Here is a 19,052-nt window from a genome sequence, read left to right as displayed (position 1 = left end):
ATTGGCATCATAAGAAATGTATTTCACGTGAGGGGTGCTAATATTGTAAATGAATGGAACAAGAGCAAGTGAAGATTAACTTCAATAACCAGGAGGTAATGAAATATACCAGAAGATACCAGGGTGATGCTTTGAGAGATAAGAAGGGAATTGCCTTGCTTACTATTGGGGCAATTTTGCCATATCTAGTGAAATCACCCATTAAAAACAAAATCAATAAATATGCACATAATAAAATAATCTCTTCTCCCACTAGTATCACAATGTTAGCACCTGTCCTAAATAGCCATGTGTAGCCTGCCATATCCGTGTCAGACTGACTTCAGCTGACGCTGTTAAGACACTCTAGAATAGGACGCCTTCTTTGCAGCAGCTCTTTATATCCCAAGCTGAACTACTGACATTCCCGCTCTCTGGGAGCGCTGTATTTTAGGGTAACTTCCCTGGGAGGGTTCCTACTCAAAAGATAGATTCAGCCACAAAGTCTACAATTCCCAAGAGGACATTGTGCCATGAGGACAATAAGCTGGGAAAATATGTAGCTTCTATACAAACAGGAGAAAGCAATGATGGAAGATGGTCCTTTTGCAAAACTAGAACCACCAGAATTGTTACTAACAAAACTGTCTAATGCCTATGAATTGGGCTATGGGTGTACTACACTCTTCAGGTCTCGTAGAATGCTGAATGTATTTCACTCATACTCCTTCAGCCCAAACTTCCCTGGTATCCTACCACTCCAAGGAGTGCCCTGCTGCTCCTAGGTGCAGGTTTATTCTCCAAGGATCAGCCAGACTTCAGACAAAGCACACACAGTAAGGAAATTATAAATTTCAACCATGAGCCAGTAATGGAGCATTCCCCCCTCCCCCACCCCCCAACAAAAAACCTTACTAACTGCATAAGCATGGGATTAATACAACCAAATTCCAATTGTCACCACAAAACGGAAACAGCTCATTATAGTGCCACGTCATGGCAGATTCCCGGCTGAACTTCCCTGGTACAGCATGCCCAAATCAGCTTTTCAATAACTCCTTTCACATCTTTACCAATCCTGCCAACTCACCTGCTCATGGAGGTCCACCATGAATGGGCTCTGCTGTGGTGGGTGAGTGGCGGAGTGAAGCATTCGTGGGAGAGTGCTGGTGAGAGCGAAGGCTCGATGCTCATCTACTGAAAGCAGCTGCTGGGTAAAGACCGGGTGCAGAAAGCTTTCATCCTGGGAAAAGAACCCCTGCAGAGGTCGGTCACGTCGTCCCCACTGACGTCTCACTGGAGGGCTGTGTCGCCACAAAATAAATAAAGAATAAATAAAAAGGAGGAAGAGAAAGGGCAATTTCTACTAGTACAAGAGAAAACTAACTTTTATTAGGCTGTCCTTTAACTCATAAGCCTTCAGACTATCCGAAACTAAATCCTGTGGACCACAACAGTAGCATGCTACCCTTCAACTTAAAGAAATCCTATGAAATGAGGCAAGGAACTGCTGATTGGTGAGAGATGTGCATCCGTTTTTAACTTTGAAGCAGGTAAACCACTGAAAATAAAGCCAAGCAAACTAGTATCCAAATCATTTGGATCGGTTAGTTTAAAAGCCCTTATTTATTACTAATGATACAGCCTCAAACGTTTTCTCTTTGATGCAAACGTTGTAATTCCCTACACAAGGTAGGTGCAATGCATTAGGAAAGACTGTTATTTCCCCCAGACAACTGGATTGGTCTCTTGTAAAACAATGTTGATGCAATGTGGGTGGTTAAATAATGGATGTTAATGCACCTCTACACAGTGACCTTTTCTGCAGAAAGGTACCCTACTGTGTCATTCCCCAGTATGTAATGTGACTGGCTACTCAACACCTACAAAATGATCGCCACCTAGAAAATGCAGTACCTTCCACAGGATTCATACAAAAGTACTACCAGACCGGGGAAGTAGACAATAGATTAAAATAGAGATGCATCAAATATATTTTTATTGAGCCCCTAGGATTGGTAGCCAGGCACTGAAGTGCTTCAAGATAAGGGTACAGGCACCAATGACCACAGAAAGTGGCAGACTTGAATTTTTTTTTAAATACAATGGACTATATGTTTAAATAAGAGACAGCACCAGTTATCAGGGGGTGTTGAATCTGGTGTACTGAACTCAGCAGAAGGCCAAGGAGCGAGATGGATTAGGCATGCTTGCCATAAAGATCCTACAAAATTCATCTTCAAGATCTGCTCTCAAAACTTGTCAAATCAAAACTACTTAGCATCAGACACAAGCTTGTGTGCCCAGGCCAGAGAGTGAAAATTAACAAAATTCATCTAGGGGGTGACAGTGTCTGGGCTAAATGAGGGTTCCATACCTTCGCCTGAGATGTGCAGGGGTGCTGCAGGATCCCCCTGAGAATCGCCGGTGGTTAAAGGGGGCTGAGGGAGGCCGCCTATTCACTGCCAGTTCCCATGGTCGCATTGGTGACGTCGGGGAGGCGGAAAGGCGCACTGGTCCTCAGCTTCCGAGTGTTGACCAGACACCGGTACTTCGGATGTGCTCACCTTCGCCCTGTTAGGATCGAAAACCAGTGACACTCAACCTCATGGCGAGAGTCTCATAGCTCCGAGTTTGCAGAAATATTTGAGAAAACAAAAGACTGATACAGTGAAAGGTCTCACACAACTCAGTATTTTAACATACACTCAGAGTCTTGGAGACCTTACTTAGCGCCCATAGTCTATCTACATCTTACACGTCAACATATGCTCAATAAAGTAGGGCTAACACCATGAGGAGCATGAGAGGGAATGGATTGAGAAGCAGTTCTAGAACACTGGGATTGTTTAACATAAGCGCCCACAAATCAAGTGTAGAAAAACTATGCCTCAAAGTTTACGCAACAAAATGTGTGCTCATGATCACCTTTTTCAGAATCTCCTAGAGCCATCCTCAGACTCATGTGTGTTGAGCGGCTGTTCCACAATATAGAAACCCACTCAGCGCAGCTGCACGCTTCTTAAGAACGGCACACATCCCCTGAAAAGCTGCCATTCTGGGAATACATCAACATTCACAAATGCCAGTTTTGGCATACAACATTGACAAATGCCAGCTTTTCAGAAATTACGACCTATTTATTTAGTGGGTTTTTTATGTTGTAAATAGTAAGCGGGAGTATGATACCAGAAGAGTTTAATGTATTTAGTACGTGGTAGGTTGAAATGGAGGAGAGAGGAGAGAAGAGACAGAGGAGAGAAGAGAGCTAGAGGAGAAAGTGAGTGTGCGAGCAAGAAAGATATTTAATTAAGAAGACTTGTATCCATGGAAGAAAGGAATTATCAAGTTAAAGTAACTTATGTTGCGTGAGTGGTACACCAATGTGTTAAAGCACATCAAATTACCATGGTAGGAAGTGCAGTTCAAATGAGGGATAGTAACGGTAAAGGGAGGGAAACGAGAGGACGCGCAGAGTTAGTTCAACACCTAGGAGGAGATGGTGTACACAGAAAAACATATCAGGAGGTACTGGATCAATGTTTTAAGAGATCTGGAGGGGAATTGTCTTGCTAACTATTGTATTAATGTTCACACATCTATTGAAAGCACCTATCAACAACTGCATCAATGACCATGAACCTGCTGAAATCAGCTTTTTTCTTTTTTTTAAAACCAGCACTAAATTCCCATGTGCCAGCATGCCTTATCCCCATCAAACAGACGTTCACTTAGGTTACTAAGTTGCTCTAGAGTAAGAGGTCTCCTGTGCAACAGGTCTTGACAGCCTAAGTTGAAATGATGACATGTTCTCTCTCTGGGAGACTGGCAGTTTTGGGAGAGCCATTAAAGGTTCTTTCGTAAATGGCCACAGAAGACTAATTGCAGCCACCAAGGATTACAACTTTATGAGAAAGCCGTGGTATGAGGAAGATATGCTGGTCAGAAATGCATGTGGAGGGGCAGCATACTGGGGTATCAAGCTGGCACGATCTACACCTTGTCCCTCAATATAGAGTGAGGCAGTCCACTTTGAAGTGCCATGTGAACCGGGAACAATGTAGAGGAGCTGGGTGGAGGAACCAAATTTGTGCCACGTCACTAACAAGCCATGACTGATGACCATCACTGTTAAACTGCACAAATGCATGGTTCTATCATAGCATTCACTTCAGATGCAAGCAGGGTGCATGCACCATCATTCTAGTGTGTACCTACATCTTTTGTATGTTCTGCATGCCTGCCAACGGCATGCTCATCAGGGGAGATCGTTACGTGCATCTCAATCAAGATAACCAACAAAGTAAAAATGCAATAAGAGCGTGGTAGGTGAACAAAACCATGAGGTTATATTTTTTAACCATGTCTTCTGGGGTCTAATGCAATGTCCTCTAATGCATGCTAGCACGTTCTAGTGCATCTTCTATCTAGTTTTAGACTGAAAGCACGATTGGACGGGGATGCCCTTGAAGCAGTTTGCTGAATGAGTGTTAGTCGCTGGACAGCAAGCTCTGAGAATGGCTTGAACCACAGTATGTACTTGGCGTTTAAACTGTGCTAATTAGCCTTATAACTGTGCTAATTAGCCTTATATGACACAACTTTAACTTACTGGACTAACTAGCGGTTTTTTTTTTATCTCAAATCATTTTTAATTGAATTTTCAAGAAAATAATAAACAATGAAAAATAATGTCAAGAATACTGATTAATAATAAAAAACGTGAGAATTACAAAAGAAGTATGACGACAGCAGGGTACTCAAGTTGCAGTGGAGATGGAAAGAAATACAGGTGGCCTATCAGTCACAATCTTCACATGTGCAATAAGAAAAATACAATACAGGTGTACCGCAGAGGACATAGCATTTTATAAGCATCTGCCAATCCTGTATCTACACAAGCTATACTCAACAGCTCTTGCTCTTAGTGATCCAGGCTATATCTAAGAACATACAACACCTATGGCTGGTAGAACATATTCTATGCATACAAAGGAAACTATTAAACAGCGCCTGACCATAATAAGGACTAACTAGCTGTTTTGACAAATTAGGTTAAGGAAAATGCTACTTACCAGTATGCATCTGTTCTTGGCATGTAGAGCTGCAGTTTCACACACTATGCATAGATCAGCAACCAGTTGTTGGGCCCTGATGTTTGCAGTTTGTTATTGTCTTGGAACAAGTCTTTGGAATTCACGAGATAGGTGACTCCTCCTCTGGACAATAGTGCGCATGGGCATCAACGCCATCTTCAGATTGTTTTTTCGCCAATAAGGGAAATGATGGAGTTTTGTGAGAAACAGAAAGAGAGGTTCATGTATGTTGTATCTAATTAAGATAATACTTGAACAGATAAAGCTAGCCGGGGAGGTGGGTGGGCGTGTGTGTATCTGCAGCTCTACATGCCAAGAACAGATGCATACTGGTAAGTAGCATTTTCCGAATGAGGCATATGAGCTGCAGATCACACACTATGCATTGATTGCATAGCACTACTGTTCCTTAGCGGCGACCACTTGCATCTGCTGCTGTAGTCCGAAATAGTGCTTTGAGTACAGCCTGGCCCACACTAGCTTGTTGTTTTGCTTGCACATCTACACAATAGTGTTTTGTGAATGTGTGCAGTGTAGACCATGTAGCTGCTTTGCAGATACCATCTAAGGGGATGTTCCCTAAAAATGCCATGGAAGCCCCTATTTTACGAGTAGAATGGGCTTTAGGGGGAATTGAAAGTGTCCGCTTTGCTTTGTGATAGCAAATTTATATACATTTGACAATCCACCTTGCAATCCCAGATTTTGAAATGGGATTGCCTTTATGTGGTAGTGATAAAAACAAAAAGCTGTTTTTGAAAAGGTTTTGTTCTGTCAATATAGTAAAGAATTGCTCTTTTTACGTCAAGTGTATGAAGAGCTCTTTCTGCTACAGTTTGTGGTTGCGAGAAGAAAACTGGCAACTCTACAGATTGGTTGAGATGGAAGGGAGCAATAACTTTTGGAAGGAATTTGGGATTTGTTCTGAGAACCACTTTGTTATGATGGAGTTGTAAAAACGGTTCTTGAATAGTTAGTGCCTGTGGCTCACTGACTCTTCTAAGAGATGTGATAGCCACAAGGAAAACGACTTTCCATGTAAGAAATTGCAGCTCAGATTTATGCAGAGGTTCAAATGGAGGACCCATTAGCCAAGTGAGGACGATGTTTAGATTCTACACTGGAGAGGGCGGTACCCCGAGAGCAATTACTCTTTTGAGGCCTTCCATAAATGCTTTAATGGCAGCTACCCTGAACAATGACAAATATTGTCTATTTTGCAGGTAGGCTGTTATGGCAGCGAGATGTAATCTGATTGATGTGTATGCTAGAGTAATCTTTGAAGATGCTGCAGGTAACATATGATGTGTTTAACGGACGCATCTAGAGGATGGATTGTGGTATTGGTACAGTAAATCACAAATCTTTTCCATTTGGCTGCATAGCAGACTCTAGTGGTGGGACATCTAGCTTCTTTGATGACGTTCATACAATCAGATGGAAGATTGAGGTAACCAAATTCTAGGACTTCAGGAGCCAGATTGCTAGGTTGAGCAGTGCTGGATCTGGGTGTCTGATCTCTCCATGGTTCTGTGATCAGAGTTGTGGGGAGAGATGTAGTTTTTGGTGCAGGACTACTGATAGGTCCAGCAATGTTGTGTACCATGGCTGTCTGGGCCATGTTGGAGCAACCGGATCAGTGTTAGTCACTGTTTTTGCAGATTGCGTAACACTAATGGAATGAGTGAGAGAGGCGGAAAAGCGTAGGCAAACCTGCCTGACCAATTCATCCATAAAGCATTGCCTTTGGACAACTGGTGTGGATATCTGGTGGCGAAGCTTGGGCATTTTGTGTTTGAATGTGTGGCGAAGAGATCCATCTCTGGATGCCCCCACATTTGGAAAAACGGTTGAAGGACTTTTGGATTAAGTTTCCACTCGAGAATCTGTTGTGTCTGACGAATTAACAGTTCTGCCATCTGATTCTGTATTCCTGGAGATGTTGGGCTAAAAGGAATAGGTTTTGAGAAATTGCCCCTCTCCATATGCTCTGTGCTAGTTGAGAGAGTTACAGAGAGTGCGTGCCCCCTTTTTTTTGTAGATAAAACATGGCTGTTATGTTGTGCGTCCAAACTAAAACAGCTTTGCCTGATGCGTGTTTCTGGAATGCTTTTAATGCCAAAAAGATTGCTAGTAGCTCCAAATGATGGACGTGGAGTAGCTTTTGCTGAGGTGTCCATTTGCGCTGTATGGTGCGATGTAGTAGATGAGCTCCCCAGCGAGTGAGTGAGGAGTCTGCTGTTAACACGATTTGTGGAACCGGCTCTAGGAATGGTCGCCCTTTGGAAAGGTTTTAGGTGTTCCACTACTGCAGAAAGTGATGTGTGCATCCGTCCACCAACACCAGATCTGTTAGCTGACCTTGAGCTACGTGCTAAGCATTCCTGTGAGGGGTGCATCTGGAGTCTTGCATGAGGTACTATGAATATGCAAGAGGCCATCATTCCTATTAATTGCATAAACACTCGAGCTGGAAGTGAGTGCTGCGTTGGAATTTTGTTATAGGGCCTGCATACTTGCTATCCTGCCTGGATTGGGATATGCAAGGCCTTTTGATGTCTATTGTGGCACCTAGATATTGTTGGATGCAGGACGATTGGAGGTGGGACTTTGGGAGGTTTATTGTTAGCCCGAAGTCGTGAAGTAGTTGGATTGTGGCGTGTGTGTGATTTACACACTGGGTATGTGAATTGGCTTTTATGAGCCAGTCATCCAAGTATGGCAAGACGTGAATGTGTTGTCTTCAAGCGGGCTGCTACTACTGCTAGACATTTTGTAAATACTCTGGGTGCTGTGGTAACTCTGAATGGGAGAACCTTGAATTGATAATGCTGACCGTCCACTACAAATCGAAGATATTTCCTGTGGGCAGGGTGAATGGGAATGTGGAAGTAGGCGTCCTTGAGATCCAAAGTGGCAAGGAAATCGCCTTGTTTGAGTAGAGGATGGACCTGTTGAAGAGTGACCATGTGAAAATGGTCCGATTGTATGTATAGGTTTAATGGTCTGAGGTCCAGTATGGGTCCCAGGGTTCCATCCTTCTTTGGAATTAGAACATACAAGGAGTAAACCCCTGTGTTTTGATGGTGCCAGGGAACTGGTTCTATTGCATTTTTCTGTAGGAGGGAAAGCACTTCTTGTTTTAGAAGCGTTAAATGCTCTGTTGGCATTGGACGCTTGGATGATTTGTCTTACCCACCTGTCCGTGGTAATGGTGTTCCAGACAGGTAAGAACTGTGTCAATCTTCCGCCGACCGGGGTATAATAGTCCGGGAGGGTGTGTGTGTTGGTCCTGGAGGGTGTGTGGGTGTGTGTGTTATTGCCCCTGTAGCCTCCTCTGTAATAACCTCTGGTAGAGAAGGTCTGTGTGGGACTTTTATAGGAAGTGGAAGAGTCATCAGTGTTAAAACCTCTAGAGGCCCCCCTATAAGAGGAGCGACAAAAGGAACGTTTGGGAGCTTGCAATTGCAAAGCTCCCATTGATTTGGTGGTATCAGTATCTTTTTTCATCTTTTCTAAAGATGATTCTACCGTAGGTCCGAATAAGTGTACTTGGTCAAAGGGTTGGTTCAGTATGGTAGTCTGAACCTCTGGTTTGAATCCTGAAATCCTTAGTCAGGCATTTCTGCGTAAAAGAACACTGGTATTAATAGCTCTGGAGGCTGTGTCTGCCACATCTAGAGTGCACTGAATGGAGGTATTGCTTATTAGTTTTCCTTCCTGTTTGAGATCATTGGCCCTTGTTTTATATTGATCTGGAAGGTGTTGTAGTAGGGTCTCTAATTCATCATAGTGCGCCCTACCGAACCTAGCTAGTAAGGCCTGTGTGATGGCAATGCTCCATGTTGGCTGCTTGTGACGCCGATCTTTTAGCAGACGCGTCCAAGAGTTTTGACTCTTTGCCGGGTCGAAAAAGCTCCTCCTCCTCAGTTTGTTGTTTCGGTGCAGATTTTTTCGGGTCCGCGTGTTTGTGTGGCACAGTTTTACAGTTTAGGTAAACAAATGGTGGTTGCTGAAACAACAAAATGGATGCCCAAAGGTGTCATATCTACACCCTCGGTCACGCCAGATACACACAATTCCCTCACTAAGGAACGTTTCAGCAACCACCATTTGTTTACCTATGCTTGTCTAGGGCACTAGCTGATACTGGACCTTCCACTTTTTTAGTGGTAAAGAGTGCCTTCTTGATCTAATTGATCACCCTCCCTCCTTTGAATATTACAGTTTTACAGTTGTCTTATGACCCTTAGGTTTGGAATCAGGAGTTTCCTTGGGTTCCGAAGGTTTGCTTGGAGTCTTGGTAACCGGTTGTTTGTTTGGTTCAGATGATTTTTTCGGATCCGAAGTGTGTGCTCCAGGTGTATTCGGAACCAGTTGTTTTTTCAGTTCCAATGATTTTCTCGGATCCGTAGGTTGATTGCTAGTGGTTTTCGGAACCGGTTGTTTCCGATGATTTTTTCGGATCCGAAGGTTTAGTCTCTGTGGATTTCGGTACCGAGTGCGCCGATGTGGAACCAGGCTTCGGTGCAGACAAACACAATGGTTTCTCTTTTGATGTCGGTGCTGAGGATGAGGTTTTGGCACAGTCGGTAGGCTAGTTCGATCGAGTGACCTGAAGGCTTATATGTTGACTTCTTTGCCGGGCCCGAAGCCGGGGCATGGGCAGTTGTATTACGGCGTGCATCTAGGCCCGAAGGTGAAGGTGTTACCGAAGCCTTTGGATGGATGGATGGTGGGTCGACGTCAGTACTTACGACCCGCTGCCCTGGAGAGATGTCTTCGACGTCGGATTCTTCAACTTCGGAGGCGCAAAAGGTGCCCTCTTCCATCTGCTCCAGCTCTGGTACATTGATGCCTTCTTGGAAGATATCGTCCAGTATCGATGTTGAAGATCGAGCCATGCTTCATCGAGCTAGACTATCTCATATGGTTTTCTTGGAGCGGATAGAGGCACAAGCTGGACAGTCTTTGGCCTTGTGCTCAGGTGAAAGGCAGAGGTTACACACCTCATGATGAAGATCGGTGTGTGGAAACTTGGATCTGCATTGAGGACACTTTTTGAAAGGAGTCCTCTCCATGACCCAAAAGGCCCGATGGGGCAGATAGGCCCGAAGGCCTGCGTCAAAGACCGGAATCGAAGAGTTGAAGTTGGTAGAGCTGCGCGTTGAATGGGAAACGCGTTCTAAGACAACCCCGAAGAAAGGGTAAAGGATTGTGCGTCGAAAGGGTGATCTGCAACACCACCAAACTGGAACGCGAACACATCCGAGCCCGATGGCAGAAAAAAACAATCTGAAGATGGAGTTGATGCCCATGCGCACTATTGTCTAGAGGAGGAGTCACCTATCTCGTGACTTCCAAAGACCTGTTCCAAGACAATAACAAACTGCAAACATCCGGGCCAAACACCAGATGGCGGTCTATGTATAGTATGTGATCTGCAGCTCATATGCCTCGAACATTATTTTTTTTTTACTGAAAGAAACCGCAAGCAAGAGATTTGATGACTGCGGACTTTGCAAGGCATAACTGCCATCCTTAAAGAAAGGCAAAGCAGGGTAGGTCAAAGTCACCCCTGTTCCCTTTTACCCCAGCGAGCCCTGTGTCAACTGGAAACACTTAAAAAGACAATTGGAAATTTTATGGCAAATAATGAAAACGTGAAGCACTGCTTCAGGACATTCTGAAAAAGGGGAGATTAATTTAGTACAGCTTGGTTGAAATTATAGTGGGTGATAGTGACTGATATAAGTAATGGTTATTTAGAGAAAGTGGAAATATTGCCTCCTAGATTCCTTAGCCGATCTTGGAAACACTGAATCATAACTCCCTTCTGAGAGTATTAAAAGGAGCAATGGGCTTGAATGGTTCAGTCAATGCACTAACTTGGCCAATTCAATCTACAACACATCAGATTTACACATATTGGATCCTCAAGGCTCCATATGGCACTCATGCTATTAATATCTACACGAAAACTCTTGCCCCGCCATAAAACCTGCAAACTCGTAATTTCTATTTGGAGGACATGCAAATCTAATTAAAGAGTTCAAATTCAATGAGATTCCATCATGAGCATCTTCTCGCGATCAGAAACATCAATAAAAACAGAACTGCTACTTATTTCAACACCAACTGCAACATCCAGATACAAAAGGGCTCAAAGAAAGAACAGTTTGTGGTGATATGTAGGCTAGATAGTTGACATCACGGAATGTGGAATGCAATGCCGTCAACTTAGGGATTCATGAGAGTGTCAGTTACTTCTGTGTCCCCTTGAAGATGGATGTATTGCTAATCTGTCGATTAAACTAAGACTTCTACACAAATACCTCATGGAGTGTTCACTACAGAAATGGCGACGACTGGGGAAGAGAGACAAGAAGTATTTGCCGGGGCCATGGCGTAGTTAATAATTGAAAGTAGCACAAGAAGCAATGGTACGGTTTATGTGAAGAGAACGGTGAGAGGCGCTGTGCTGGTTGGTACCGAGACGTGAGAGACTCTCAGGCACTTAGTGAGTTTTTTTGGATTTACAGGTGTCAATGCAGATTTTAATCACACGTGTGCTCAACAGTGTTGTGGCCACAAAGCGCGTTGCTTAGCAGCAGAGCGGCTACAAAGCGCGAGCCGTAATATCATGAGGAGGCTTGAGTGCTACACGCACCGTCTTCATTGGAATTGCAAGCCGTATGCTTGTAAGGAGGCTCGAATGTTCATGTGTTGACTCAGTGAGAGTAAAGTTTGAGGCAGCGGAGCGCTGTATCGAGAGTTCACGTGTTGTGTCAGAGCATGTCAAGGCTGAAGCTGTGGAGCGCTGTGTTGGCAAATGTGCGACAAGCAAAACTAACTGATTCACAAACACTGTCTCACCTCTGAAATCCGGTGAAAGGGCAAGCAGTGTCTGGCACATCCATGTTGTCTGAGACACGGTAACCTAGAAGTGTACTGTGTGTAACCAGGAAGTGTTCAGGAGAATCATGGAGTGTTTCTAGTGTACGCTAGAAAGACTTCCATTCTAGCAGTGCCTCTAGTGGAGCTTTGAGGTACTGTGCATAGTGTACATGAAGAGCATTTGGCATATTAAAGTTTATCTTATGGTCTCAACAGTGATTAGTACGCTATGTTCTAGTGCAGATCCGGTTTGCTTAATTTTCAGTCATTTGCATGCTTAAGCAAACAGCAGCTATCCTGTTTTGTTTATTTTGTTGCCATTTGCACACTTCTTCAAGCAGCAGTTAGTCAGCATATCTGGTCTCTTTAGTGTTCAGCGACTTGCAAGCTTTTCCAGCAGCTACAGGTCACGTTACTCGTCAAATGTTTTTTTGTTAATAGTTTTTATTGAAGGAAAGAAAGTATGCAGAGTATATCTCCACCTGCGCCATTTATACAAGAACCAGGCGAACCTCTTTTACAGTGGAAGTTATGATTTAAATATTTTAAATCTTATCTAGTAGCAATCAATGCAACAAAATTCAAACCAGAAAGAAAAAAATGTTTAATGTATTATCATTTGAGAGTAGAGGGACAGAATATTTTTGATCATTTACCCGAGAATGAGTACATGGAGGGTGAGGAACTTGATGAGTGTGGCATGGTAATTGAAGTGACAAACCAGAGATCGTAGAAAGTTATTTTTAGGAGTGCGGTGTGAGAAGCAGGTTAGCATTTCTCATGTACCTGATCCAGAAATTGAAGTGATGGTTGAAGGAAGTGCAGTGAAGCTTCTAGAGGATACAGGAGCTCGGATTACTATTGTTGCCTAGGATAAATATGATCAGTTGTAGAATAAACAATCCTTGTTACATCTAGATATTTTAACAGTAGCTTTCGAAGGTAGTAGAGTGGAATTGATTGGCTATTTTTGGGCTGTCATTTAGTTGTTAGGTAAATCCATTAGAGGGAAGTTGTATGTAAAGTGCAAGGGTATCAATGTTTTAGGGTTAGTCCATCAAGCTGAATTCAAGTTAACAATAAGACCTGGATCAAGTGAGCCAGTTACTATTGAAAAACATAATATAAAGTCAATTACAAATGTTGAGAATTTGTGGGATAACAAATCTGAGAAGGTGTTTCAAGAGAAATTGGGAAAGATAACAGATTTTGTTTACACTATAAAAGTCAAAACAGGAAGTCATGCCAACTAAACAAATTACACAATATTCCATTGAGTGTTAGAAAATAATTATCGGATATGTTGAAGGTTATGTGTGAGCAGGGCATTATTGAAAGAGTAGAGGGAACTTTATGGTTGTCTCCCATTGTTTTAGCAAAGAAAAAGTCAGGAGAACTCAAGATGTGCATGGATTTGTGGAGTGCTAATGAGGCCATCAGGGTTAATAATAGTCCACTACCCAGAATAGAAGATCTGATCACGAAAATTGGTCATTCTAGCTGGTTTGCAAAACTGGACCTCAAATAAGCCTATCAGGTTGAATTGGATAAAAATTCCCAAACATGGAAATGTGTTCTTCTGTATGACACACACACAGAAGCCATCCTCTAAATTGGATTTGAGTGCATACTTCTTTTGCTTACGAAATGTAAACATCAAATACTCTACTGAACTTGACACTAAATGAGTTTGTGGATTTACACCTCAAACTCAACTTTCCTAATTGTGTGCAAATCGCTCTAATGGGGCTTGTTTGCGCTATACTAAACTGCTAAATAAAAGTTTTTTGAGCAAGCAACTTTTCAAATGTGAAAAATGGTGAAACAAATGATATGCAACTAATTAGTAAAATGCACCATATGATTGAGGAGAAGCTCATGACTCACTAGACTGGTTTAGGTAAAGCCTTGGCTATTGCTCAATGTTTGAACATAGCCAAGCGTGATAGATAAGCAAGAGAAGCATTAATGCTAATTAATGACAGATCAATGTAGAATGGGCAACTAAATCGGGCATGGAAAACAGTAAAGTATAAATGGGCCTGCCAAATATAATCAAGTGATGCAAAGAAATGTTCATTATTGCAGTGATGTATTGCATGTGGCCACTAGTGCAGCGAACGGAGCATGGAAAGCATTATGGCAAAGATGTAGGAAAAGAGGCGTGAATGCAGTCTATGAGGAAGGGAGACAATACAGTATGTGTGGTTTGAATGATATTTATGGAGATATCCAGGGCCAGGTGCAGAATGTGGAAAAATTCAATGGAACAATGGAGGGTTGCAATGTGTAGATGGATGACCGAACGCCAAGGGTATTAGTAGAATCACTCCCTTAGCTAGAAAGATTGAAAAGGATTGGTAGTGCTAAGTGCATGAATCAAGTCTGGCAGAGAAATTGGCAGGAATGCAGCATCGTACCAACGAGTAAGGTAAACAGCAGACTGAAGATGACAGATACTGAGGAGTATGGGTACTTTTAAGAAGCTCCAGTGTCTAACAGGTGAAAAGAAGCCTATAAGCAACAGCAGCAACTGTTTACTAATACTTCTTCCTTCATGGGATGCAAACAGACAATTTAGTACAAGGTAGGAGGGACCTCTATGCTTTCCTCTACTTCTGAAGACCAACCACTACTGCAGACAATTCAATGGAAAGGACAGACTGAAAAGTCCAATGGCACTCCACACACCACACCTCTGCTCTGCCTTACTTGGGGGATTCCTGCCCAGATACTTGAAAGAGTCTGTAGTTATCCAGCACTGAACTTCAATGGATAACAAGCTCTTTTTAAAAAAAAAAAAAACCTTTATTGGTCATTAACTTAGAGTACACTACTAACTGCCCACATCCTCCATCATGAGGCCGGCAGCTGTGTCGTATCTTACGACGGTGCATATGTGTATCTAGCAAGGGTGGACAACTAACACAGCATGTCGCCTACAACCCATTCGGGCCGGCCGCGATGTATCTAAACGTGGGCCATCTAGGAATCTTTATCTGATCAACATAAACACATTGCAGTAGTATAAGCAATAGAGTCTTGAGGTTACTTTTTACTTAACTTTCAACTTCATAACATACAAGTCACGTTATCTTCCCCTAATGGGCCCACCATACACAGTATGTGGCGTGATGGATCTTACAGTATGGAGTGCCAGTAAGGTATCTCGTAGCAGTATGTAGTGCTAGGCTCTCACAGTGTTACAATTTCGCACTCCATAAGCGTCACTCATTCTCAGGGAAGGTGTATTTTGTGCCGTTCGAAGAATTTAATGTCGTGCCGTGCCATGGGTATGTTGTAGTGAGTGTGTCGTGTATTCATACAGGATGTGGTGCAACAGAACTGGGGGGGGGGGGGCTGGGAGCCTCGCGATCCGTGTCTCCCGTGCAGACTCTGGCCCGTGTGCATGGGTATCCTGAGTGGCGTGCCATGTGCTCAATCACGTGGGTGGTGGGGCGCGCAGTTACTAGGAGGGGGGGAGCAAGTTAGAGGGTATGTGCGGGAATCATTCTACCGCATTGCGCAGGGGAGTGCAACCAGGGGGGGGGGGTGATGGTGTGGTCATGGTTATTTGTTCTCCCGTCACCTTCCACTTCGGTTTCGTCAGTGTTTTGTGTTTGGAGTAGATACGCAACGAGGGGGCCCCAAAGGTCTTTGGGACGTGATTTATGTGGTAGTAGCTCAGCGTAATTGTGGAGTTGTTCCTGCCACGCAGCCATACTGTTTAGCCAGTCCTTAAATTTAGGCGCTCTCCCCCTACCCCATCTACATGCCACCTGCCGTTTAGCCAACAGGAGGCTTAGTGCAAAAAAAAGTTTGTGTGCTTTTAATGTCGGGTTAGTGTGCCCAAGCAAAGCTAATTTGGGACAAGGGTCCGTGGGTATTCCAATCATTGCAGATACAGCTTCAAACACTTCTATCCAGTACAGGGCCACAGCCCGGCATTTCCATGCTAGGTGTATGAGGTCCGCGCCAGGTCTACCACATCTGAGACAGCGATCGTGGTCTCTGAGCCCCAGTCAGTGTAATTCAGCAGGCGTGAAATAGAGTCTGTGCAGGAATTTATAGTGTACTAACCGAAGACGAGCGTTGCCTGTCACTGCTTGTGTGTGAGAGCAGCTCCGCTCCCATTGCTCGTCTGTCATGGGGTAATCAAGATCCGCGTCCCAGTCTCGTTTAGCCCTAAGCGAAGGAGGGGATGGAGCTATTTGAACATGCTTATACAGCATAGAGACCACGTGCCTTGGGGTATCTGCCTGGAGTAGGGAATGAAGGGGAGCCATGGTTTCCGGCTCGTCCGGGAAGTTGGGTGTGATGGATTTAATGTTTTGCCGAAGCCGAACATAGAGGAAAGTGTCCATTATTGCAGGGGTATGATCTCCAAAGAGCTGCTGTGCAGTGCGAAAGGTACCCTGGAGGTAGAGATCTCCCCAGGTATGGATAGCTAGTTTCGCAAGGAACTTGCGCCCTATTTCTTCCCGTGCAACGCTCACTCAGGGATCGTTTGCCAGTGCCATCAACGGTGAGTAGAAGAAGTGTACTTCCATATGTACTGCAATACGATTCCAAGCACTGACAGTACAGTCTACAGTAGTGGGGTCTTTGTTTCTCTTACTGACAGTCGTGTAAAGGTATCCTGAAGGTTGTTCCGGTCTCATGTACCCATCTTCAACCGCCAGGTGGGCCATGAATGAGGAGGGGGGGGGGGGGGGTGGAACCAGTATGAAGCAAAATGCCCTTGGGCACATTCATAGTATTTGCGGAGGGCTGGGACCTCGAACCCCCCTGGTGGTAGGGTAGCATTAGCGTCTTCAGGCTAAGTCTGGCCTGTTTGCCACCCCAGATAAGGCGTGACAGCTGAGAGTCGAGGGTGCGGAAAAACATGAGCCAGGGTTATAGGGTATGTTGGTGAAGAGGTACAATAGTTTGGGGAGAACCACCATTTTTATCAGGGAAATGCGGCCCGCCATGGACAGTGGGAGGTGTATCCATTTAGTTATGGAATCTGTCAGTTTGTCCAATGCAGTTCCATAATTGGCTCTGATAAGAGTCTCGCGGTTTCTGGTGATGATGATTCCCAAGTATTTTATTTCTTCAGATTCCCACACCAGAGGGTAATCTAGGGGAAATTTTGTGGTCTTGTCAGTCAAGGGGAATAGGGCCGATTTTGGCCAGTTTATTTGCACTCCTGCTATTGCCCCAAACTTGGTTATCTCCCGAAGCAAGGGATTTAGATTTTCCTGAGGTTTGTCGACATAAAGGGTTATGTCATCTGCGTATAACGCAATTAGCAGTTGTCGTTCCGGGTAGATAAGGGAGCGATGGTTGTGGTGCTGACGGAGTTTAGCAGCCAGGGGTTCGATGGCAATCGCAAAGAGTATTGGGGACAATGGGCAGCCCTGCCGGGTACCTCTACGAATTTCAAATGGAGCAGAACGGGCCCCATTAAGGAGCACCGTTGCTTGGGGTTTATAATATAATAGCCGAATCCAGTCTATGAAGTTAAAGGGGACACCCATCCGTGCGAGCAGTGCAAAAAGGTAATCCCATTCCAGGGAATCGAACGCTTTTGTAGCATCTAGGAATACAGCAGCTGCCTCGCAGCGGGGGGTAATATCTTGCAACACTGCTTGGAGGGTACGTAAGTTATGGGATGTGGCACGATTAGGGACGAATCCTGCCTGATCTGGTAGTACGAGCCTTTCCATAAGGAGATTGAGACGCGTCGCGAGGACTTTTGCTAAAATCTTACTATCTGTGTTCAACAGTGAGAGAGGCCCGTATGAATCGCAGTGGTCTGATGGTTTGCCTGGTTTCAGTAATGATGTTATTAATGCTTCTCGCATTGTGTGCGGGGGTGAGCCTTCCTCTAACGCGGCGTAGAAGACTTGCTTCAGTATGGGCGCTAGTAAGTGTATGAAGTTTTTATAAAACTCGATCGGTAGTCCATCCGATCCAGGCTCTTTACCAGACTTCATGGACATGATCGCGTCTTTGATCTCATCGAGTTCAAGCTCATGGTGGAGGAATTTTTGCTGGGATGGTCCTAACCAGGCAATTGCGGTGTATTCCAGGTATTCCTGGAGGTTAAGTGTGCCAGTGCTATGTGAGGTGTAGAGCGATGTGTAGTGTTCAGTTAACACTCTGAGCTGTTCCGGGAGGTCTCGTTGTGGTATGTCGTGCCTGTCAAGTAACGTAGGGACATAGTTTTGGTACCTAGGGGTTCTAGTCGCAGCCGCTAGCGCTTTGCCTGGCCTGTCTCCCTCTCCGTATATTCTAGCAGTGAAGGGCCTCCCCAGGAACTTGCATTCTTTCTCTGCCGCCTCTGAGTATTCATTCAGTTTTTCCCTGAGCTGAGCTTGAGCTGCGCAATCTCTATCCCCCTGCGCTATTTCCCGTTCTAGCTGTTTAATCTCGGTTTCCAGTGTTCGTATGTCATGTCGCAGTGTCTTTAGAACTCCCTCACCTTTGGCTATACAGGTCCCCCTGATCGTCACCTTGAAGGCCTCCCAAACAGTAGTGAGACTAGAGACTGAATTGACATTTCGTTCGAAAAACTCAGTAACGTCTTGCTCTAGTTCAGCAGCAAAGGCAGTATCAGTAAGGTGCGCGGGGTTAAGGCGGCAGTTTAGGTAAGGGGCTATGATGAGGGGCACCTGCAGGGAAAGAAGGACTGGCGAGTGGTCAGAGAACGTTCTCGCCAGGTGTTGTGCTCTGATTAACCATGGGGCCAGTCCTGCTGACAAGAATATATAGTCTAATCGGGCCCATGTGGAATGGAAAGCGGAGTGATGAGTGCCTTGCCTGGCAGAGGGGTGTAGGTGTCGCCACGCATCTACCAAGTGGTGGTCAATCACTATTCCCAACAGTGAACGTTGAGTATTCGTGTGGTGAGAGGCTTGCGGACATGACCTGTCCATCCCAGGAATTAAGGCGGTGTTGAAGTCCCCTCCCAGTATCACGTGAGCAATTCCCAAGGCCTGTATTTTCCCCCACAATGTGAAAAGAACATTCGGATCATCGATGTTAGGACCATAAGAACATGCAAACAATATCGTATGTGCGTGAAGTTTCTCC

The 19,052-nt window shown here is 44.5% G+C and overlaps 1 protein-coding gene across 4 annotated transcripts in view; it reads right to left on the bottom strand.

Moving 5' to 3' along the window:
* Window positions 1–19,052, bottom strand: part of RNF44 (ring finger protein 44) — a 318,385-nt gene that overhangs the window by 241,231 nt on the left and 58,102 nt on the right. For 2 of the 4 annotated variants that reach the window (XM_078652807.1, XM_078652808.1), the window contains exons 2-3: window positions 2,357–2,553; window positions 1,070–1,283 (exon numbers count right to left, since the gene is read on the bottom strand). In XM_078652807.1, coding sequence (XP_078508933.1) covers window positions 1,070–1,283; window positions 2,357–2,463 — 321 coding nt within the window. In that variant the 5' untranslated portion in view covers window positions 2,464–2,553. The remainder of the gene's footprint in view (window positions 1–1,069; window positions 1,284–2,356; window positions 2,554–19,052) is intronic. The other 2 variants (XM_078652809.1, XM_078652810.1) reach the window with 1 other exon arrangement.

The sequence above is a fragment of the Lissotriton helveticus genome, chromosome 7, assembly GCF_964261635.1.
Source record: "Lissotriton helveticus chromosome 7, aLisHel1.1, whole genome shotgun sequence".
In the NCBI taxonomy this organism is placed as follows: Eukaryota; Metazoa; Chordata; class Amphibia; order Caudata; family Salamandridae; genus Lissotriton; species Lissotriton helveticus.
The sequence above is the reverse complement of the archived record's forward strand: the minus strand, read 5'-3'. Positions and strand labels throughout refer to the sequence as shown.